The sequence below is a fragment of the Mastigoproctus giganteus genome, chromosome 8 (assembly GCF_048544385.1).
Source record: "Mastigoproctus giganteus isolate SK-2022 chromosome 8, ASM4854438v1, whole genome shotgun sequence".
Lineage (NCBI taxonomy): Eukaryota > Metazoa > Arthropoda > Arachnida > Uropygi > Thelyphonidae > Mastigoproctus > Mastigoproctus giganteus.
The window spans coordinates 31,190,763-31,216,688 of NC_143582.1; the positions used below are offsets into that span (position 1 = coordinate 31,190,763).

General features: G+C 34.7%; 1 protein-coding gene across 1 annotated transcript in view; it reads left to right on the plus strand.

Moving 5' to 3' along the window:
* Positions 1-25,926, plus strand: part of LOC150081409 (kielin/chordin-like protein) — a 572,736-nt gene that overhangs the window by 363,205 nt on the left and 183,605 nt on the right. Inside the window, exons 11-13 of the mRNA XM_090380194.1 lie at positions 1,245-1,325; positions 7,534-7,755; positions 19,963-20,136. Coding sequence (XP_090236320.1) covers positions 1,245-1,325; positions 7,534-7,755; positions 19,963-20,136 — 477 coding nt within the window. The remainder of the gene's footprint in view (positions 1-1,244; positions 1,326-7,533; positions 7,756-19,962; positions 20,137-25,926) is intronic.

The following is a 25,926-nucleotide window of genomic DNA, read 5'->3' on the forward strand; positions in this document are numbered from 1 at the left end:
TAGTGTTCTTCATCTGGTGTGGGTACTGATGCCTTGTGATGTTCCTACATTATCAGAGGTTAATTCTTACATCATTTGGCAATGATTACACTTGTTAATCTGCCTTTGATTTTTCCATTCGTTCAAGACCAAAATGTTACTAGAATGTAAACATTCATCAAGTGCAGCTTCCTGTCTGCTGTATCTCCTGCTTAATGCACACTGACACATACCTCTTTGTTAAAGTCTATGAAATCCTGGAAATATCTCTTTGGAAGTTGCTAGTGAAAACTAATTTGGGCACTGATTGAGTCAGATGGCTTTTTAGCATTTTCATGAATATGTTAAATGCAGCGCCTTTGATTTAAATATTTTTGTCTAGATTGTTGCATGTACCCCAAACCTATATAGTCTAATAAAATAGCCAAGTAGTGTCTGCATAGACAATTCCAAAACAGGTGCTAGAGTTGGAACAGCAATTTTCCCAGCTACCTTCACATCACAGCAACTCCTATCAAAATGCAGTATATGCAGAGCCAGGTATTATCCTTAGATTAATTTTTGTAACGAACCACTCTTTTTCACACATGGAATTTTTGCCTAATTACACTAAGTTCAAAAAAAATTAATAAACTAACTTTCCATATGTATTATCCATATGGTAAAAGAGTGGGTCATTACAAAAATTAATCTGTAGATTATAAGAGTAATTTTTATCCACTTATGAGATGGATCCAGGACATGCTCCCAAAGCTTGTAAGATAAAACTAATCAGATTCTGTTAATTTTCCAGGACATGCATATATGAGGGAAAATGAACAAACTAAGCATGCAATAAAAGAAACTACAAACCCTACTAACCCAGAATCCAGATAACACATCATCTAGACTAGCATCTTCTAAAAAGAAACCAATCATTTAGCTTGTAAGGATTATTTTCCATTTTCCTGAGAGTTTATGATTTTCTTTTTATCATACTTTAGAAGGGACTGAAAATTATATTGAAACTTTATTAAAATTTTCTTGACCTCAAAGCTTTTTTTAATCTTCTTTCCAGATATATTTCAATGAATCCAGTACTACTAACTAAATTCTGTAGTCTGTTTATATGTTGGTTTGGAGTACATTTGCTAGTTTTCCTGCATTAACAAATTAATAAGCAGATTGAAAAAAAAATATATAATGATCAACACAACTAGTGTGTGGAATTAGAAATTTATTATTTCTGACTATTAAAAATAAGAACTTATGTTTTTCTCCTTTAGGCAGGCAAGATCGACTAGAGCCTGGAGATGAAATAGCTGATTCAAAACTGCCATCAACATCTTCACCACCAGCAGACAAAGGTAAGATTTTATTTTCCTCTTTGATACATTTCTACTGTTTTATTTTGTTTATAGAGAGGTTATCTAATATCTTGGAAAAATATATATCATGAAAGAAATGTATGTATATATATATATATATATGTATGTAAGATAAATCAATATTTTATAAGGGTTTTCTGTATAAGGTTCATGTTTCAAGTAAAATAGCATTATGAAAAAAATATGAAATTATGCTGCTATCCACATGTGGAGTAATTGTGCACCAATTTTCTGTCACTTTGCATGCATTGTAAGTACCACTCTCCGTCTTCTCCCATTCAATCATCCATTTATTCATTGTAGCAACTTTCCCTTAATGCCATACCACCCCAATTTGAACACCGCCTCTGTAGCCAGGTGTGAAGGAGCAGCAGTGCATAGTACATGCTTCTTGATTAGACCGGGGTTTGAGCCCATCACCACCGAATACGGAAGATGCAGAAAGGTCAGGGAATGTCCACTGCATATCCCGGAGCAATATGGCCTTTGTTGTTAATGCTCCTAAAAACCAAATAACAATAACTCCAATTTGAACAACAGTCTTTTATGTGCAACAGTATCAAAAGCTTTCCTGAAATCCAAGTATATATCAAAATTATTTTTTGCATCCAGTTCCTTTGTGACCACATTATAGTATCCAATCAAATTGGTTAGGCAAACTTCCCCTTAACAAACCCATGCAGTGCCTGAACTATTACTGCAGTCTTGTCTAGGTGATCCTGTATCACATCTTTAACCAGTGACTCCATTATTTTCCCTGGAACAGAAATTAAACTAACAGGTCTATAATTATTTGTGTCACCCTTTGCACCCCCTTTGTGAATTGGGCATACATTTACACATCTCCAGTCCATGGGGACCTCCCCCTGACTCTAAGGATGCTCTCATAATTATGGCTAAGGGTTTGCTTACTTCCTTTGCTGCCTCCTTCACTGTAATGGATAGATTCCATCCGCCCTAGGTGCCTGTTTTATGTTTAACTTCAACAATTTCTCCTCCACTTTGTTCTCAGTTATTACAAAATCACTTAACTCCCTGTTAGAGTTTGATAAACTTCTGGCATTCTCCTTGAATAACTCCTCATGTATGAATGTTGATGTAAATACTCATTCAGTTTATCAGCTACTTGAGTAGGATCATCAATAGTTGAACCATCTATGTTAAGTGGACCAATCTGATTCATCTCCTTCCTTCTGGAGTTTACATAAGTAAAGAACTCTTTGCTTTTTTTATTTGCATCCTTTGTCGAAGCTTTTCTCATAATCTGCCTTCACCTGCCTAACCTCCTTTGTGACTTGATTACAGACTAGCTTATATCTGCTGTAATCTTCTGTGTCGCCTGATAATTTATGTGCATCCCATGCATTTTGCTTCTTTGCCACGAGCCTCATTAATTCATCTGACATCCATTAGACCTGAACCTTGAACAGTATTTCTTAGTTGGTATGAAAAGCCTAGTAACCTCCATAATTAAGTCCCTGAAGGCTTCCCATTTAGAATTCGCCATTGGTAACATCATCAGTTGATCTCACTGTATAGAATTTAAAAACTGTCTAAGACCACTGTAGTTACCTTTACCCTTGATGGTAGTTACATCTTTAAGTAATTCCCACATCAGTACATTGTGATCACTGTGACCTAGTAGCCAGGTGGGCAGGAGCGGCAGTGCATAGCACACGCTCCTTGATTAGACCGGGGTTCGAACCCATGACCACCAAATACGAAGGATGTGGAAAGGTCAGGGAATGACCTCCGCATATCCTTGGAGCAATATGGCCTTAGTTGCTAATGCTCCTAAAAAAAAAATAAATAAATAAAATAACTGTCACCTAGTGGTTCCTTTATCTGCAAATCCTTTGTGCATGAATAATAACTGCTGATAATCAAATCAAGAGTATTACTCCTTCTGGTTCCCTCTCAAACACGTTGCTGTAGGAAACAATCCTCCAATAAATCCACAAAAGTCTTGCTAGCATAGGAGTGACCAACCCACAACTTCCAGTCAGTATCTGGAAATAATTATTATTTACAAGATTACAAGACATTCTGATTTACTGGCCTGCTCTATTTCTTTGCAAAACTATTCGTTGTACTCGTTAGAGTCATTAGGCCTATAACACACTCCTACTCTCAATTTTGCTTTCCCATTGCTCATGTCACACCAAACTGACTCGGCACTGCACTGTCGACTTGTACTTCCTTGGATTTTTAAAGTTTCTTAACTAACAGCATAACCCCCTCCTCCCTTCCTACCCTGTCTATCCTTCCTGTACACATTGTACTCCCCAAATTCCATTTCTGCATTCCTTATACTTGTTTGACACCATATGTCTGATATCCCAACAATATCTGCCTTTGATGTTTTGGCCAACACCTCAAATTCATCAAATTTATTTACTAAACTCCTAGCATTGGTATACACGCAAGTATGCATGCACCTGTTCCTATTCTTAGCTACTTTAACACAGCCCATGTATTTATTTGTTCCATGATGACTCCCAGCAGCTCTTGAAAGTGCAAGAATCACTATCGCCTCTGCCTGCGGCTACTGTTAATCTTTTAGTCTGTGAATCCCTCCCAAGCTAGCAGTTTTCCGACCCACCTAATATCACTGCCTCGATAGCACCAGCAAATAGTCTTGCACCCTTTCTGTTTAAGTGTATACCCCGTCCCTGTAGAAGTAGTAGTCTCTCCTGTTAAAAAAGCACAGACAATGCTGAAAAAATTCTACCCCATGAGCCTTGCACACTCTCTCCAGGGCCAAATTGATTTACAAGGCTCTCATCATATAACCCCCCCCCCCACTCCTATCGTGTCTGGGCAGAATTGCAGACACTTTCAAATTTAACCCTAACTCACGACTTTTTTCCAGCATTGACCTGTCTTTGTTAAGTAAATCTGCAGATCTGTTACTCTTAAGGTCATTAGTGCCAGTGTGTACAACAGTATCACCTTTTGTGGCCTTAAAAGATGATATCTGCTTTACAACATCATCAACTTTTGCCCTTGACAGACATACTGTGGTCCTTTTCCACCTATTCTTTTTGCTTAATATATTCCTTGTCTCCCTGACAATAGTCACCAACAATAACTAGTTCCTGTGGGACCAGTGCATTCTGCCTTGGAAATTGCCGATGTGTTGCCTGATGCACAGGAGTGAGCTCTGGCATTGAGTTGGGCAGCTGAGAGCTTGATGGGCCCTCATATTAATTTCTTCGAGGGCATCTACCCTACACCTTAAACTCTCATAGACTCCCATCAGAATTCTAAGTTGGCACCTAATTTCTTCACAGTCTCTGCACCTAGCACACACAAAGACATCCTCCTTGACTAGATCATGTTCTTTTCTAGAAAGGTTTGCAAATATTTTACCTTTCATACATTTTTTTAGGCTGTGATGTGTTGGAGAATCACCCCCCTTCGGTTCTCGCCCGAGCCACAGCACTGCTGTTACTTTGTGCCTGTTGCTTTACTGCTCTAGTCTGGGTTATGATTCCATTTCAGTATAATTTAATTAACAATGAAATTTAATAAGATTAATTAATTTTACTGATTAATTGATAATACTATACTATACTAACAGATTTCTAATACAGTGCTACATATGTTGCTATCTAGTTTTACGTTAAACCTTATGCTATGAAATTCGGGATGTACGTTATGCTATTCTGTATCTTATGACAATGGCAGCGAGTTATGAACATAACCTATGGACACTAAGTAGTAACTTTCAAAATCTCTATCTATATTCAAAATAAACCACAGAGCTTGGCTAGAACTATAAAGGTACTTATAGAGAATATTTAGTATAGCAGTTAAGTCAATAAAAAGACTAAATATAAATAAAATCTTGGCCTACACGCTAATAACCTAGCACCCAAGTCTCTTGCATGCATCTCTCTCTCCAAACCCTACAGATGTGTATGAAAAGTGACCGTAAAATATGGTTACATGTACACTGGTGAAAAAATATCACAAAAAATTATCCCTTTGTGAAATTTGGGTGCAGGATCAAGCCTCTTACTTACTGTGAACCATTATGATGATGATTATTCATACAAATGCTGACAAAATTATGAAAAGAAGAGACTAGGTTTTGGACAATATGGAGAAATTGATGTGTGGATTGAAAATAAAAATGACAATCGCTGGATTATTAATGATGACTTAATTCTAGAATTGAATAACTTCATTTTTTTTTATCATCTTCATTAATGATTACTCTGAAAAAAGGAAACTTGGACAGAATCAGACCAGTTAATTTAGAGAAGCTAGCTGATAATGCTCTGGTCGTGTGTTTGCCTCCAAATAATTTTATCCAATTTGGACATGGGTATGATTATCATTTAAGGCTTATTGCCACCACAGTATTTTGAGCCAGTTGAACACTCCTGCAGTCGGTGTAGCTAGGAGGGCCTTTTGTGTAATTTTGCTTCCTCTGTTCCCCCCCCCCCTTTACACTATTAAGAACAAATGGTAAAAATAAATCAACAGTATGTAAAATAAATGGCAAATTTAGTTAAATTCATGCTTTTGTAAATCATTATGATTTTCAAGGTAGAATAAATAAAACAATGAAATATATAATATATAATTTTAAATTAACTGCTCATATTTTATTGATTGATACTGTATATAGGTCTGGAGGCTTCACTTTAGGAAAGATGTAGATCTGCTGGAATGGGTGCAAAGAAGTGAAACTAGACTGCTGAAGGGGAAAAAAGGGTGCTCTTACTTAGAAAGGCTTCAGTTCTGCAAATTGCAGCTTCTTGTGACTAGGCACCTATGGGTAGATCTGATTGAGATGTTGAACGCCTTGAATGGATTGAGTAAGATTTGAGTTAATGGCATGCTTCCACTTGCTGAGACTACAAACATGAGGGAGCATAAATTCAAGTTGAGGAAGGATGGTTGCAGAATAGATCTGTTTGCAGAATAGATAGTTGCAGAATAGATCTGTGGAAGTTTGCCTTCAGCCAGCAGGTGGTTGATTGTTGGAACAGGCTTCCATCTGTTGTTGTGGAAGTGGATGGGTTGAATAAATTTAAGGAAGAACTAAAGAAATTCTTGGAGGGTATGGATGGGTGACTGTTTAGTTTTTTTTTTTTTTCTGATGCTATATAAGCTTGCTTTCTTTCATTATTTGCTATTACTACTACTACTACTCATATTGTAGTTCAGTAATAACATATTTTTGAAAAGTTGACATGTTTATTGTTAAATGGTAGAATTCAATACTGTTATAAGTTTATAATTTGCTTAATGCAAAATAAAATTTGTTTTACTTGGAAGCATGTTGGTTTCTGTGATCATCTTGTTGTGATACTTGGATTTCAACTGCATTAAAGAATTCTATTTTAGCATTCTGCAGGGGAAGTTGATTAATAAACTGCAAATAATATTTGAAACTTAAACAGACTGTTTTATAGCATTTTTTGCATAAATTGTTTATATAATTTATTTTGTTATAACAAAAAAAATAATACTTGTATATACATATACAATTATATCGCTTTAATTTCATTTAGAATTTTTGAAAAAATCAAAAATAAGGATTTAAAAAGAAAGTGCTCAATATCCAAAGCTGGATGAGATCACATATATCTAGAAAAATCGACAGTACACATTTCATTTATCTACCATTGCATGTTAGGTTAAGTTTTTCCAAACTACTTATAACAGTGTCCTTATTGAGATCTGCTGCCACATTATAATAGTGAGTGGCTGAATTGTGCTGCAACTTGTTAACAAAAACAACTATTCAATTGCCTAATTTTGTAATTACAAATGAAACTGTTTAATACTGATTAAAGTCATAAACTTGATTCCTCATCAAGACCTTTTGGATGATATGTGATATGCCTTTGTAAATGGGCAAGACAAACATGTAATTCAAGTATAGTTTTGATAATGTATAGTTGATTTTAGCAATCCTTTATTTATTGTTTTATGTAGAGTATTCTATATTTATACATTATGCATTTGTAGGGTATTGTTCAGCATCATAATAAATTACAGGTAATAAAAATTATTGAAGAAAGGTAATTTCTTAAAATAATATTTCAACTTAAAAAATAATATAGGGAAAGAACTATTATGATTCTTCATAATAAAGTGAGATTTAACTAAACTAATAGATATAATATATGTACCTAAAATTGTTGTTGATAAATTCTCTTCTTTTCAGATCATATGTGCTACTTTGAAGGGCGCTATTATGCCATTGGAGAATTCCTTGATATTAAACATCCAACAAACTGTGTGACTTGCACATGTAGTGTTCCTCCAGATTTTACGTGCATCCATCGTTCATGTCCTCAGCTACCTGATATTACTACTTATACCAACTGCAAAGTGAAATACAAGTCAGGTTCCTGTTGTGCTGAATATACATGTGCTGAAGAGAGTGGTAATGGATTTTCTTTGTATTTGAGGAAATTGGTTAAGTTTTTTGGGAAAATGTACACATTGCAGTTTTAGTTAAACTGGATGGTTGTATTTTGTGCAAATGATAAACTACTTGAAATTATATGCATGATGCACATGTCAAAACTGAGATAGCAGCATCTCCATAAGCCGTATTTTCCACTTACATGATATTTTAATAAAATATAACTTTACATTATATTATCATGATTATATGATAATATAATATAGTATAATATAATATAACTTAATATTAACTAAATTTTTCTTACTAGAGAACTAACTTACTAAAGAATTAGACAAATCTAAATCAAATAAAACATGTCATAGTGTTGTGGAAAACATATTTTTGAGGAAGTTCTCATTAATTACAATGAATTATTTATCTTCCCTAAATCTTTTTGCAGTAGAAAATTACATGTTGTATGAAGATTTTTGTAAAATTTGTAGAAAATGTAATCTTTCACTAACCATACAAGAAGTGTCTGTTATGACTCTGCTTCGGGTCCTCCATGACTGTGCAGTGATTTTGCCTCTTGTCACTCATTTGGGGTGGTCTAAGTTTGAATCTGGTTGGAGACCAGGGGAAATTCTTAAAAGCCTCTATAATCAGGTTTTTAGTTAGTCAATCTCATATGACAGGGGCAGGATGGCCCATGAATTATTCTAGGTCTTTCAGTCTACACAACATGCAAACTGGCCCATGAATTCACACTTGTAAAGACATAATACACCAGCATGACATGACCTATGATGCCAATGTCTCAAAAAACCGATAAGGATAATGATAATTGAACTTCATAATTTCATTATAGCTCTACTCTTCACAAGAAAACAATGTCTAAATCTAGAAAATTATGACAATATCTTTTCTAGTAAAGAAGCTAATTTAAAGATGAATGGTACATAAGTAAATTCTAGTAAGTCAGTCAAAATATTTCTTCTCTCATATCTCTTGATCATAATACTTATTGCTAAATTTTCTGATAATCTGAATGACCCAAAGTAGTACATTAAAATGTACTATTTTAGTTTTAATTAATTTTGAATTTTAGTTTAGATTATATTTTATCCATTCTTTTATCATGTTCACTGCTTCCTGAATGCAAATATGTGGGTTCAGATTTTAATCCATTTAAAGAGGAAAACCACCATAATTTTAGAACTCTTTCTTCCACTTTGACAGAAGAGAAACTGGATATTTTTGTTAAGCGACCTTCACCAGGGCTGATTAATTCAGTCACATAGTGCATAGTGTGCATAGTATTAGGGTCAGGCACCACCTGTGGTTTCCCACATCTGCGCCACATGTTCGCTGTGAAGGAATACAGTACTACTGTAAATGCCAGAAAAGTGTTGTGTGTTGTATATGACATATTGCGTTAGGTTCTGTTGTGTGTCCTGGCATTTGGCCGCAGGGCCCCTAGTGGGACTCCACGTTGCCCGCACACACCACTAGGAGGTAGCCAGTCTGCCCATTATTCTCTGGCTTGTTGCCAGAGCTTCCTGGACGGAGATAAAAAAAAAAAAAAAAAAAAAAAAGGTAGAGTCGGAAGTACAGAGTGTACGCAAGAAAGGAGGGTATAGCTAGAAATATGGAGGATGTAGGCGAAGGTATCCTCCAGGTTATCAATGGAGCAATAAGCGCCATCAGTTGAAAGGGGAACCCGGGAAGGACGATAAATAAGACAGCAAGAGAGCTGTGTGCAAGTTGCCACTGAGGAATGAGGTGGTCCATATGCCAGTTGATCCTATCCAGGTTAAGATCGGTTGGGCAGTTAGGTTAGGATCAGATGTTTCAGTCACAGTGAGAAGAAAGCCAAAAAATGTTTCTGCCCTTTCCAATCCAGATTGACTCAATCCTGGGTCGAAATTGCGGTTGGAAAAGCCAGCAGCAAAAGTGTTAACTGAGAAAACAGAAAATATTAGGCATTCTGTTGCCTTTATGCAGAAAAACATCTAAAATTCAACATACTGCTGCTATCATTACTGCACAACTTTCTCTTTTAGATAAAGACATGGAGAGCCATATTAATTGTACTCTTGGATTTAAGAGTAGAGTTACTTGATTAAACACTCCTGTATAATTACATGGAAATTATACTGCATCATTTAGTTTCTTTTTCTGATGGATTTTCTTTTTAATAATTACATTAGCCAAAACAATTTTTACCTCCAAGAACTTAAATGCTGTTTTTAACAAATTTTTATGCATAGATTTCGAAAATCACCATGATAGTTTCACATCACATTGTATTACATCACATCACAGTTATTAAATATAGAGGGAGTTACGTTTTACCAAAATATGTCAATTTTGCATAATCTAGCCAGTAATGTATGACATAGTGATTTATTGTAACAGATATAAGCTAATTCTCTTAATTTTAGCAATTGGTTCTCGCCTCGTTTTTTTGTGATAAACATAATCAGACTTCTATCTGTGATTCTTAGGTTAAAATTCCGATGCAACAATTTACAATTTGAAGAGAGCACACTTAGTGTTTTTGGTGAGGATTTTTGTAGGCTGTGCCAATGTTTTCCAAGTAGGTTCTAGGTTTCAGCAGTGGAATATACTCACAGCAGGAACAAAGATTTCAGTGTTTTGAAAAAGACAAAGTTTTCAAAATATTTTGCTATGCAGGACAGTATGTGTTTTTTCAAAAATATTATTGGACTTCTGAAAGAAAGAGGTGTCGTGCATAAGTCAGATGAATGGTGTTTATTCATAGATGCCTCAAAATTAAGTTTAAAAGCAGTTTTGCTTCATAATGGAAATGATAATGGCAAAGTCATATCTATGGTTCTATATGCTATAAAATACCAGGATTATAGTGGGAACATATGCAGTGAGCTTAAGGTTATTGGTTTGCAGGGGGGTTTCACAAAATATTGTTGTTTTTTGTGTTTGTGGGACAGCCGTGTGACAGAAGAACATTATGTTGTGCAACATTGGGAAAGTGGGACGAGTTCATACCAGAATAATGTAATGTAAAATATATTCCTTTAGTGCAATCAAACAAGGTTCTTCTTCCACCCCTGCACATAAAACGTGGATTGATGAAAAATTTCGTGGAGGGACTAGATAAAGAAGGTAATGAATTTGCATACCTGAAAGAAGTGTGTTTCCTAATTTAACATATGCCAAGTCTGTAGGACCACAAATTAGGAAACTCCTGAAAGACAATGTGTTTCAAACCCAGTTAAAGGAGGTTGAATTATCAGCTTGATGATCATTTAAGGTGGTAGTACATGGTTTTTTGGGTAATAGGAAAGAAGAAAACTATGAAATTTTGGTGTCTAATTTATTCAGTGCCACAAAAACATGGGCTGTAGAATGTCATTGAAAATTCATTTTCTTCATTTCCATCTCAAATTTTTCCCTGAAAATCTGGGAGATGTGAGTGATGAACAAGGGGAGCGGTTTCATCAAGATATTTCCTCAATGGAAAAGAGGTACCAAGGTTCCTGGGATCCTATAATGATGGAGGATTACTGCTGGTTTCTTGTGAGAGAGAGTAAGCAGGAATACAAGAGAAAATCCCTTAGTAGCAAACAATTTTAAGGACAATTACAGGTATGCTGATTTATGTTTTATGCCACAATGATTTATGATATTTTTCCAAAGTTAAATGAGTTATAGAGTATGTATAATACTTTTTTACACTAGTATTACAAACTTGAATTATACATATATATATCCCTTTATTTTAACACTAAACATTTGTACATCTTTTGATAGAGACATGGTAGACTTTTTATGGCGATTTTCGGAATCAGTGCATTTATTTCCTCCAGAATCACATATTTTCGTTGTGGAGGTACAAAAAAAAATTTTTTTTGGCCAGTGTTATTGAAATTAGACAAATATAATTTTGATAATTTGGATCAGCTCATTCTACATTAATAATTTTCATCAAATTCCATTTCATGAAGAATATATCAGTCATTATTTCTTACTTGGTAGTTAGTTAGTTATTTGGTTTTTAGGAGCATTAGCAACTAAGGCCATATTGCTCCGGGATATGCGGTGGTCATTCCCTGAACTTTCCGCATCCTCCGTATTTGGTGGTGACGGGCTCGAACCCCGGTCTAATCAAGAAGCGTGTGCTACGCACTGCTGCTCCTTCCCACCTGGCTACGGAGGCGCCATTTCTTACTTGTGAAAAAAAAATAATAAAATTCATCTGTGATTATTAAATGTACTGATTCTGTAAAAAACATAGGTGATTATTAAGAACAAGGGGTGCCAAATCATAAATAATGAGATTCTGCAAAATGATAACATGGTTCAAATGTTTTTCAATGAACAGCTGGCACTTTATTTTAAAACCCTGTTAAGAAAAGCTAAACCGGAGGCAAGGTTAAAAAATTACAAATATGTTTTGATTAGATTATAGTAGAATTTTAGTTAAAAAGAATGATTCGGCAATTGTTAAGAACTCAATTTAATCCAGGATAAAGGCTTCACGCTGTGGTTGCTATAAAACATTCTACAAGTAAAGCATAACCTCATTTCTTTAGCCATTATTTATTTAGGTCTCATCAGTGGGTCAGCAAGCACTGAAAACCTGAAAAACATAGTGACGAGATATATCCACAATACAGGAACTCCCTGACTTATGTAAGGGTTGCATTCCGCGGAACGCTACGCAATTCGGATTTTACGTAAGTTGGAATTTCCCCCATGCTTGTGCAGCACTTGCAGCTGTGCTCGCTGAATTGATTGAATCAAAAAAGAAATGTTTGAGGAATATAAAAATAGAATTATTTATTGTACAGTCAGTCCTCGTATAACACGTGTTTACACTACACGAATTCGATCATACACGATTTATAAATAGGGGAACGATATCTTATATAACACGAACCGAATTCGCTTATGCACGATTCGCCTTTGTGTTTACAAGAAATGGCAGTTGAACACAGAATCACCCCATCTGAACGCAACATGATAGGAACGAAGAGAATATTCTAAAAATGTATTTGTTTTTTATATCAGTGAAGGGGAAACACATTTCACCATAATAACGTAAAAACCAACACAATTTCAGCTATCGGTATGCAATTAGATCGAGTTTACTACCAGTTTATAACAGATTCCACTAGTAGAAACGCAACTGGAAATTGTTTTTATTGTTTTGTGGTAGTAACCCCTAGAAATGTGCTTTAATAAAATGTGAGGTGTTAATAGTGTATCTCAGCCTTTACGGTGTTGTTTATTCAGTTGCTACACACGCGCAGCTTTGTTTATGTGTATCAAGCGTGCCTCCTCATTTTGTAATTTTGCTTTATTCCCTAAAAATGATTAAAATACTTGAAATGTGTGAAAAGGAAGCGTCCTGGTGAAGACACTGCAGATTCAGAGAGAAAAAGAAAAACAATATCGATAAACAGAGGCGGACTGGGTCAAAAATTCTTACCCTGGAAAATTTATAGTGGCCTCGTACTATGGTTTATGGCCAAAATCACACCGGGGTTTCCCCGGTAAGGCCGGAGGCTGGTGTGATTTTGGCCAGTCCGCCTGTGATTTTGGCCAGTCCGGTGTGATTATGGCCAGTCCGCCTCTGTCGATAGAAAAAAAATAAGAAATTGTGAAACGCTTTGAGGGAAATGAAAGACCATGTGATATTGCACGTGCTACAAACCTAAATGAGGCAACGCCGAGAATTACAAAGAATGCAGAGAAAATAAAAACAACTTTCATAGCAGGAACAACACAAAGTGTAATTAAAATCCATTAGATTAAGACACAAAGAATTGGAAGAGATGGAACAGCTGTCATCTGTTTGGATAGAAAATCAAACAAAAAACAAGTTTGCTTGCGATAGAAGTAAAAGCACTGGCAACATTTTATTACGTAATAGTCATAATAAAATGCGTAAGTATTTTATTACGATTATTTATTGTGTTTGGTAATGTTTTGGTTAAAATGTGTGTTCAATCTTGGGTGGTCGGCACCTAACCCTATTTTTCCCATAGGGCCTGTTGTTTATATTGCACGATTTTGCATTGCACGAGGGTTTCTAGGAATGCAACTATCGTGCTATACGAGGACTGACTGTATTTATTTAATTTTTTTATCTCATGCGCAGGAAAAATTACAAAAGAATACAATTTAAAGAAATTTCAAAATTATAAAATTACAAAAAAAGAGAGGAGATGGGCATAACATCAGTAAGTTTTACCTCTTAAGCATCGTTTCCAGAATCAAAGTCTTCAGCTGATAAGTATGCCGCTGCAGAGATTGAGAGCTGTGGAGATTTAGAAGGGGTCGGCCGCTCAACCGTACGAAACAACATATTAATGGATGACTGTAAGGCAGCTTTTTCTTTTCATTGTAGATTTCTTTGTAGCAAGCAAGCATATCATTCACCCCTCTGTTAATTTTTCAGAATCGTTTGCTGTCAGAACCCATCTTCTCAAACCTTGCCATTGCCGATGCAATTTCATGAAATGCCATTGCCATCTCTCTGGTGTTGAAGCAGCTCAGCTCCTCATTTGGTTCATCTTGAGCTTTGTCAGCATTTTCTTCTTTCACTATCGCTGCCTACAAGTCAGTAAGTTCTTCGTTAGATAATTCCTTCTCTTCTTCCTCTGTTAATTCTTCCACGTCTTTGGCATCAACCTCCAGTGAAGTAGCTCTGCAACCTTTACAATCTTATCTGTAACCTCGTCATATGATTCATCTTTTTCAAATCCTTTGAAATCCTTTCTTCCATGTGCCATTTAAACAACTTTTAATAATTTCTGCCCAAGCCTTATTAATGTTTAAGATGGTGTGGTAAATATTGTAAGATTTCCAAAAGTCTCTTAACATAAAATTTTTCTGATCATCTACTGCAGACAATGCCTGAGCAAATGTGCGTAAATAGTATGCTTTTAAATTCGAAATAACACCCTGATTCATAGGTTGGGTGAGTGAAGTCGTGTTTAACAGTAGAAATATAATCTCATGTTCGAATTGAAATCATCTAGATGTGTAGGATGTAGTAGTAGTAGTAGTAGCAGTGGTATGTGATGCAAGAAAGCAAGTGTATGAGCTTATGCAGCATCAACCAAAATAAAAAAAAAAAAAAAAATCACGCCATTCCCTCCAAATGCCTGTCCAGTTCCTCCTTAAATTTATTCAACCTATCAACTTCCACAATGAGAGATGGAAGTTTGTTCCAGCAATTAACCACCTGCTGGCTAAAGGCAAATTTCCGCACATCTATCCTTTCTTAATTTGAATTTATGCCCCCTTAGGTTCATAATCTGAACAAGTGGAAGGATCCCATCAGAATTCAGTGTGCTCAACCCATTCAAGGCCATATACACCTCAATCAGATCACCGCGCAGGTGCCTAGTCTCCAACCACTGCAATTTGCAGAACTTAAACCTCTCTTGGTAAGAGGATCCCTTCATTCCGCTCACCAATCTTGTTGCCCTTCTCTGTACACTCTCAAGCAAATCTACATCCTTCCTAAAATGAGGCCTCCAGACCTGTACAGAAATGTCCAGGAGTATTATCTAATAGAAGCAAAACTTTGAAAGGAATGTCGTTGTCTTTACAATATTTTTCAACCTCAGGAATGAATCAGCATTTAAACCAATCTTTGAAGAAAGATATTGTTATCCATGCTCTCTGGTTCGATCAGAAATACATGGGTAGGGTGCTTAATTGATGCCCTTAAAAGCACGAGGATTTCCAGAATGAAGGGATTTCCAGAATGGTAAAGAAGCAGTGGTTTTAATCTGTAATTTCCTGCTGTATTAGCCCCAAGCAAGAGAGTGGCCCTATCTTTTGAAACCTGGCATTGTATTTTCCTCTTTGGCAATGTACTGTATGTTTGATCCGGAAATTTGTTTTCAGTACAGAGCAGTCTCGTCAATGTTAAAAATTTGCTGCATTGAATAGTCGTCTTCATCAATAATTTTTTCCAACACATCATAAAATTTCTCTGCTGCTGCAGAATCGGCACTGTCAACTTCACCATATACTTTAACGTTGTGGAAACCAGTGCAATGCTTGAGCCTATTAAACCACCCGTTGCTTGCCACGAACTTGGGTTGGGGTTTGCCATACTTATCCTTAATATCTTTATAAATACTTGTTGCTTTTGCTTGAATGGTCATTAGACTCAGGGACACTCGCTTCTGAATCTGATTTTCCATCCATATTATTAACAGCTGTTCCATCTTCGATATAGCACCTGAATGCTGTTTTGTGATCACTGTTGATCTTAAGTGTGTTGATCCTTTGACATGTTCTTTTATACGTGCACTGTCCCTTAAAATAGTATTCACTGTTGAAGCAGCGAGACCTAATTCACTTGCAATAGATGACAAACTTTGTCCTGTTTTGTACTTAATCATTTTCATCTTCATTTCTAAATCAGTTTTGTTTCTTTTCCTGGCACTACCACCACTTGCACTTTTCATTGGTTGCTTTCCCTTCATCATTGTAATACGGAAATAGGAATGAAGGGAAGTTTTTGAAAATTTGTTTTTATGTGATTGAAGATTTCATTGAAGGGGAACTCATTTCACCATAATACTGTAACGTAAAAACCCACATAATTGCAGTTATCAGTAGTATCGCAAATGCAATAAGATCAAGTTTTAGTGCAATTTCTATTATAAATATGACCTTTTAGAGAGATAAATAGCATAGTAATATAGCGAAATTTTCAACTATCAAGGACTTGGAATGAATTATAAAAAAAAAAACCAAAAAAAAAAAAAAAACAATGTGTTATTGGGTTCATATTACGATATTTTCGCGATACCTCCATTTATTCCTACGGGATGCAAAATACGTTTCCACAATTGTTTGCACCGGCTGGCAAAAACTTATGTAAAGTTGAATTTGCATAAGTCCAAGTATTACGTAAGTCGGGGAGTTCCTGTATATGAGATGGTGCAGCAGATAAAATAAACTTAAATAAATCCAGGGAAAAGTCTCATTCTGTATTTTAAAATATGTAGCATATCATATGTAACAGTGAGAAATCATAATTGTCATATGTATTAGTGAGAAAACTAGGTTTGCTACTTAGTGCATCAATCCTGTGTTTGGAGACACTTTGCCATGAATTAAAACCTCAATTGTTATTTACTGGTGAGACTCCAGTGATGGTCAAAACTATCATGTGCGACTAACTGCTATGTAAATGAATTGCAGTATACTTCTCCATAGAGCAGTGCTTTTTATTTGGAGTAGTGCAATACCAAGACAACTTATGCCAAAATGCCTCCACGACATAAGATCAATGTACTAAGTTGGCTGATTGATATATATTGGAATGAGATTGTGCTCATGTACAACAAATATTAAGAATTAATTGTTAAAATATCTGAAATATTAAATAATTTAACATTTTTGTTATAGATCATATCTAATTACTATTTTATTTTATTTTTTTGTTTTCCCCTTACTCTTAGTTATGTCCTTGGTTATTTCTCCTACAGCTTTTTAGACATTGATACAGACAGTAGTTATCTGAAAGTTAGCTGTATTAATTAAATTATTAAAGAAACACTGGTTTACTTTTCTCTGATATTGTTTAGTTTAATGAATTGTTTTTTTGAAGTACTCTGCTTGAAGTTAATATTGTCAAATGAATTTACTGTAATATTTGGGGTTGTAAAAAATTATTCTAGTTAAGAAAGAGGAAAAGATGATGTAATAATATTATTTTATCGAGAAAAATGTTTACACTTTTGTAAACATTTTTCTGCAAACTACTTCCAGTAATTTTGAAAATTGTTCTTATAATATATTGGATGCAGATGGCCCTTACACCTTTTACATATATAAAATATGTAAAAGGAATGAGAGCCATAGTTGTGTAAACTATTGTACATTTGTAATTGGTTTACACAACCTTCTAGTTGTGTAAACAAATTTCTTCTGGAATTTGAAAACAATGACTTGTTAAATTCCAAGGCAGTTTTGTTTATTTATTAGACTCTGATCCAGCCATTTGTAGTTGATTATTCTGCTTTACTAAATAATTTGGATTTTGAGCTTCTTTTGTAATCACAAAATAACAAAAATCTGATAATAGAACTTCTTTATTTAAATCACAGTTCCACAAAATGTTAAACTATCATTTATAGCCTCATATTTTACAGAAAAATATTTCTGACCATTTTATAATCCAAGAGCGACAAAATGACAGCCAAAATTCTTAAATTCTAATATTTTGTTGGCAAGACTCATCTTTATTAACTTTTAATTAGGTTATGAATAGTTCAGATATTCATACCTTTTTTCCATCAGATATTCATGCATTTCTATTAGTGGTTTAATCCTCTCTACTTTTTTTTTTTTTTTTTTTGCCCTTTTTTTTTTTTTTTTTTTGCCTACATTCATTAAACAGCACTTCTTTTGTAATGTTGTTTTGAAAATCTGTTGTTGCATTTTTTTATACCGTATTTCCCCATGTATAAGACGCACCTTAATTTTGGGGCCCAAAATTTGAAAAAAAATGTATTACATAAAGTTATTGAACTCAAGTTTTATTCATCATAAAATTCATACAACTCATCACTGTCAAAACTCCCATCCATTAGCTTGTCCTCATCTGTGTCTGATGACGAATCACTGTCTTCATATATTGCCTCGTCCTCAGTTCCATCTATGGCATTTGAAATGCCACACTTCTTAAATGACTTGAGAACGACTCAATCCTGATATTATCCCAGGATATTTTCACCCAGGTACAAACTTCTCCTATAGTTGATTCCTTCACTCTTCCTGCTGGTGTCAAATTGTCCCCCAGAAGACTTTATCCATTGGTTCCATTCATCTCTCATGTCAGCTTTGAAAGGTTTGTTAATGCTGACATCAAGTGGTTGGAGCTCGGATGTCAAGGTATGACGGAAAGTTTTGTTTTTTGCTCTGCAGCAATCTTCTTTGTGTTTTTTGTTATGTGTGCCCTGAACTGATCAAGCACCAGTAGGGCAGGTTTGCGTAAGAGCCCACCTGGTCTCCTGCTCCATACTTTCTCAAACCAGATCTTCATCCCATCCTGATCCATCCAACCCTTGTCATGAACGTGGACAATCACTCCTCGAGGAATGTCTTCTTTTGGCATTGTTTTGCATTTGAAAATCAGCATAGGAGGCAGCTTGGTTCCGTCAGCACAACAAGCTAGAACAACTGTATAATGGCTCTTTTCATGTCCATTTGTCTTTACAGTTACAGTTTTCACCCCCTTCTTATCAACAGTTCTGTTACTTTGGACATCAAATTGAAGTTTTTCTCACATAGACAGATTCTCACAAAGTGCATAAGGAATATGCCATTACCAATAGGCAGAATTCCTGTTCCTGTATAGCACACTTAAAAGGAAAACAAGCTCACTGCCACAGCAATTAGTAATATACAAGGCATAAACATATTAAAACAGTTCTTTTACTCTTAAGTTATAACATATTTTATTGTATTAATGGTAACTATTATATTATTTCTCAATGTAGTCAGCCCTCTATCTCCTTCCACACTACTTCTTCACTGCTTCCAACAATTTAGTAATTCAAAATGCTGTTACAGAAAATTGTTGAAAGTTTTCTTGGATGATTTTTGAACCACTTTTTCATTAAATATTGAACCCTGTGATTTGCATGAAAATTAGTTATGCCAACTATTACTTTAATGGATACAGATGGGCTGATCAATCAGTACAAGGTCAGTTGAGTAAGAAGAATGTGGGTGCAAGGACAGGTCCTTGATGATTGATAGTGTTGCACAATAATATTGCCATAAGCACCTCAGATAGGTGCTATTTGCTTCTGTTGAGTGACTTCTTAAATAAATAATGCATAAGATTTCTTAAATAAATAATTTTATGTTTTTATTTGGGAATTTCCTCCCAACATCAGGGCATTTACAAAATAGAGAAATGAGAAATATTACTGTATTTTGTGGAATCACGTGGATACCACAAATATAGTTTGTGATTAGTTAACAAAAGAATGACCTGTGAAAGAAAGAATGGATGCAACAAATATTTGTTGCTGATCTCCTGATGTAATGCTTTATGAACTACTTTACCAAAATTTTAAAAAAAGATAAATAGAGGTAGTTGGGGGGGCAAGGTAATACTTCTTACTATTTGTTATTATGTTATATTTGTATATATACAGTATATGTGTGTGTACACATGCACATATGCATATTAAAGTTTCATCTTTCATACAGAAACAACTTGTCCTGATCCAACATGTACAGGCTACAACTGTAGTTTAACAACAGACAATAAAGGTTGCCCAGTTTGTGACTGTCCATCAAAATGTGGTTTATGTCCACCATTGTGTCAACATGAAAATCCAGAAGATGAATGCTCCAAGTGCAATTGTAATATCTCTACTTCTGGTAAGTTTTCCTGTCCCTTCCCATTTCCTTTTTTATTCTTGTATCTTTAAGAAATATTTGCACAAATTTTGTACAAATTTTTTTATTATATATTTTTATGTATAATAACTTTGATATATATATATATATATATATATATATATATATTGTGTTCTTACTGAAGACTAAAAATAATTTTTGTAAAGTTTACCGTATTAGGTACCTGTCAGTTGTGCAACGTTAGCCGTGTCAGTTGTTCATTGTTTATTATCATTTTTTTATTGTTATTTTCATTGTTCATCATTATTTTTATTTCCATTTTCATTAATATAATTTTATATAGGCCTTCCAGGCTAAAGCTAGTTTACTTTTATTAACTTGTTAGTTTGGTCCTTATACACCTAATTCCCTACAGATAGATACCATTAAATAAAACTGACTAATATATATATTAAATGTAATTTTAAAATAAAAGTTTCAGTTGATGAAAAATTAATGTCAGGTATTACTAATTATATATATGTATATATATATAAAGTTGTATTAATATATCGAATTAAATATGCATAAATGGATGGGAACTCTTGCAACTTTGTCCTTATTTTGAGAGGTTGACTGATGGATGCCCGCTTCTTGGGTCAACACGAACATCCTCATGTCTGTCTTTAAACCGCTTATACCATTCAAACACACAGGTATGAATTAATGTTTCATCACCATAAACAGTTTTTAACATTTCATATGTTTCTGTTGCAGATTTTCCCAGTTTAAAGCAATATTTGATATTCTTTCATTCCTCCATTGCAAAATCTTGACATGGAATGTTAGCACTACTAATGAAACTGGTTGTTACTTGTAACAACTCAGCCTACTGGAAAATCTCTCTTCATTAAAGGAAGTTTGAATTACAACATACCACTTCCATTTATTTTCAAACTCATTGAACATGACCGCAACAGCACCAGTCCGGGAACTTTATTGTCACACCTTGTATACAAGTAATAGGTATTTGTATTACATTCTGTTGATTCTTTTTATTTATTATGCAAATTTTCATATGAAAGAATAGGTTTAAGCTACATTTTAATTTTCTCTCTCTCCAACAAGGGCTTTCAATTATATATCTGCAAATTGCTTAGACTTAGTTGGCTATTTCAATTCCTTATATTAAGATTTAATAATTAATGAAGTGGACTGAAATGAAAAGGAAATATTTGATGATTGATTCTATCATTTTTATTCCAATGAAGTCCAAAATTATTAGCTTGATTAAATTATTTAAATTTACTTGTATAAATTTTTTCCATATTTATTCATTTTAGTTTATGTCAAGAATCTTATGCAATTGTATACAGTCAGTTATACCATTTCATCAAGGTTAATTTGGATGATATATACATTGCATGTTTGTTAGGGGATTGTTCACTTTGACAAACCTACTTACTTGTGTCTTACATATTTTAGATTGATATTTTACATCAACTTGTGAAAAGCATTTGATAATATTAGCTTTTAATAAGTTAATTTTTACACCAATATCTTTCATTATAAAGATATTGAAGTAGTGACATGTAAACATATATTGAATAATTGATGAAGTGAACTGAGATTGATAGTGATCATTTCTGTCTTTTCTTATCGTATCAAGTCCAAAAATTATTAGCATTGTTAAATATTATGCATTATTTAAATATTAATACTTGTTTAAATGTGTAGGAAGAACATAGATCTGTTGGGGTGTAGAGAAGAGCAACAGAATGTCAGGGTCACAAAAAGATACCCTTAGCAAGAGAGAGACTCGAGTTCTGTAAACTGCAGCATGTGGAAACTAAGCATCTGCGAGGAAACCTGATTGAAATCTTTACAACTTTGAATGGGTTGGGTAAACTAAATGCTGATGGCATCCTTACTCTTTTTTGGATGTAATTGATTGTTGAAATAAATTTCTGTCTGGTGTTGTAGAGGTGTAGCTTGAATAAATTTAAAGAAGAATTAGGCAAATGAAATGGCTAAATTTTATTTATTTTTATCATGGCTGACATTGTATAAGCTTGCTTCACTGCATCATTTTGCTACTGTTAATAAATAAACGTGGGAATATATACAGGTCTGTAATGAAGGGTATTGGTGTATTCCTTCTACTTTTAAAAAAAAAAAAAAAATAGCATATATCCTTTTCTTTTTATTAATTACCACTGTGGGGATGTTTTACCTACAGTATGGCTTCTACTTTTCGGCATACTCCTGCTTTTTTTTTTTTATGACTACAGGACTGTAGTCATAAAAAAAAAATATATATATATATATATATATATATATATATATATAAACATTTATAACTAGAAGAAAATGCACCTTCTTTCTACATTCATTCTTCACATCAAATTTGCATTTATATCACTTCACCTGACATAATTTTTATTGGCAATGTCTATTTTCATCTATTTACAACAATTTCGTCATTCTTCCTTGACACTTCTCTGTACATTGCTACTTCATATTCTTATGACACGTGATAGCATTGAACCTAAATTATACAATTTTCTATCTGTGTGATATCATACAGGACATGTGTCAGATGGCTTTGAATTGCAGTTATTAAAACTGTGATGTTACTGTGGGTGACAGAGTGACGAAGCTTGTTATTGTTAGAGAAAGAGTAAGACCAGCCAGCATCCGTTTGGAAATCCTGAGAATGACTTAAGTTTCTGAAGTTAAATGAAAGGTTCACAATTAAAAATGCAATTAACTACTTAGTTGCTACCAAAGAACAATACAATTTAAATGGCACCAACTGAGTTGAGCAGTAAGGCACCAGTTTTGCTGTTTAACTCAGTACACTCTCTGTAACTCACAAAAAACAAACAGAAATTTTATGAAGCATAAGTATATAAATATTATAACTGGTAAGATGTTTCTCTCAAGCACAACGTACATATCAAATCAGATAAGAAAATTCCAGTCTTGTGACTATAATGCTCCCTGAAAAAACATGATAAAACCATTAATAACGTTCATTTCTCAACCGATATGCAATATTAGTTCTGTATAATTTCCTTCACTTTAATATGATGTGGTCACAACTGGATGCAAAGAATAATTTTGATATTATATACTTGGATTTTAAGTTTTTGGTACTGTGGCACATCGAAGACTACTGTACAAATTGGAGTAGTATAGCATTAAGGGCAAGTTGCTACAATGGATAAAAAGATAGTTGAGTAGGAGAAGACACAGACAAATAATTGTGAACAATATGAGTGAATAAGTATGATAATAATGTGACAACAAAAAACTAGTGCTAAATGTAGGCGTAATGAGTCATCTGTAAATATTACTTGGTTTTCAGACTATTAGGTTCACTTAATTGAAATATTATTCAAATAACACATTTCCATTCTCATTATTTTAAAGTAACATTCTATATGCAGGAACCTTTCTATGATCCCCTGATTGGATCCAAACATGTGGTGTGCATAGCAGCAACTAGTGAATATCCACTGCTATTTTGTAGTGTTCAATTTTATATATATAGAAAGACCACTAACTAAATCCAAGCACATGGTGCTTCTAGCAGCAGCACATGCTTGGATGCCTGCCAAATGTCTTCCTCCACCTTGTGATGCTCAAAAAGCAATATTCAATTTTATATAAAGATATTTATAATTAATTCATGTCACTTCAGCTGGTTACTGGTATCTATTACACTATCCAATACATGTGGAATTAGAAAATGTGAGAAAAAATATTACTTACAAAAACTGCCACCAGGGTCAATTGGTATTCTCCGTTCCAGAATGCAACTTCTAAATGGGAAGCCTTCAGAGACTTAATTTTGAAGGGTACTAGGCTTTTCATACCAACTAAGAAATACTGTTCAAGGTTTAGGCCTAAATGGATGTCAAATGAATTAATGAGGCTTGTGGCAGAGAAGAGAAATGCATGGGATGCATATAAATTATCAGAAGATACAGAAGCATATGGCAGATATAAGCTAGTGTGTAATAAAGTCACAAAGGAGATTAGGTAGGCGAAGGCCGATTACGAGAAATATTTGGCAAAGGATGCAAAGAAAAACAGCAAAGAGATTTTTACTTATGTAAACTCTAGAAGGAAAGAGATGAATCAGATTGGTCCACTTAACATAGATGGTTTGACTATTGATGAAATTGTTGAAGTTAAACATAAGGAAGGCACCTGGGGTGGATGGGATCTTTTTTTTTTTTTTTTTTTTTTTTTTCTTTTTATGTAAACCCCAAACACGAGAAGTGTTAGAACCTACAGTACTTAGTACTGTGCTTGGGTTGGAGGTTGAGAAGATGAAAGAAGATATTTGTTGACATTGGACTTGAACTTCTGTAGACTGTAATTTTCAGGAAATACGTATGAAGGAAGGTTGTTCCAGAAAACGACAGTTAAATGAATAAACGAGGAAGATGAAAAGTTGGTTCTGTGAGTTTGAAGTTGGACAGTAAATGGATGTTAACTGGTGGCGGCACGTGTTCGGACTGTTTTGAAAGAGCGAGCAGGAAGTATAGAAGCCAATTCAGAAGAACAGTGCCCATGGAAGTATCTGTAGAAGAGGCATGCAGCAGAAACAGTACATCTATGACAGCGAGTGGAGAGAGACTGTTAGAGATGAGTCATTAATTAACCTAACTGCCCTCTTCTGAATGGAATCAAGAAGCCTGACAGAGGTTTTGGGTGCACCACTCCAGATGTGGGAACAATATTCCATGGCAGGGCGGATTTGCGATTTATACAGAGCGAGCAGCTGTTTGGAAGAAAAATAACACCGAGAATGAAAGAGAACACCAAGTTTTTTAGATGTAGAAGAAGCAATATTTGTAATATGCTTGTGCCAAGAGAGATTAGAAGTCAGGGTATTCCCCAAAAGAGATATATCATTTTGCCTAGAAATGGGAGTGTCACTAAAGATAAGCATAGGAGCAGAAGAATCCTTTTTGCGAGATATAAGACAAAACTGAGTTTTAGAAGGGTTGAAATCAACTAAGTTGTCTTTGCCCCACTGGAGAATTACCCGAAGATCAGCATTGAAGGAATGGGTAGCAGATTTTCGGGAAGTTGAAGCTGATTGAGCAGGACAAGGTTTCTCAAAATGGAAAGTGGAATGCAATGTGCTATCATCAGCAAAACTATGGATAGGATTTCCAGTCAATGGAAGAAGGTCATTAATATACAAGAGGAAAAGAGTGGGGGAAAGAACTGAACCTTGGGGGACACCAGCATTAGTGGAGAAGTTAGAAGACAGAGAGTCATCTACCATCACCCTCAGTGAGCGATCAGAGAGAAAACTAGATAAACAGTTACTAAAAACAGTTGGCAAACCATAAGATGGAAGCTTGTTTAGAAGACCTTTACGCCAAACACGATCGAAAGCCTTTGAGATGTCAAGAGCAACTACTTGTGTTTCACTGAACCTTTCCATTGAATTAGTCGATAAATGGGTAACATAAACCAGAATATCACCAGTGGATCGACACTGACGGAATCCATACTGGCGATCATTGATCAGATGGAAGGTTTCTAGGTAGTTTAAGAGTTGACGGTTAATTGATTTCTCCATTACTTTAGAAATAGTTGAAGTAACTGCAATGATAATCGGATGGGAGGGATTTGTCACCCTTTTTTAGGAACTGGCTGGATATGAGCAAATTTCCAAGCAGAAGGAAAAACACCTTTGGAATAAGAAAGTGAAAAAAGGCGGAAAAGAATAGGAGTAAGTTCAGGAGCACAGGTTTTGAGAACAAGTGGAGAAATACCATCGGGACCTGGAGCTTTCTTAGCATC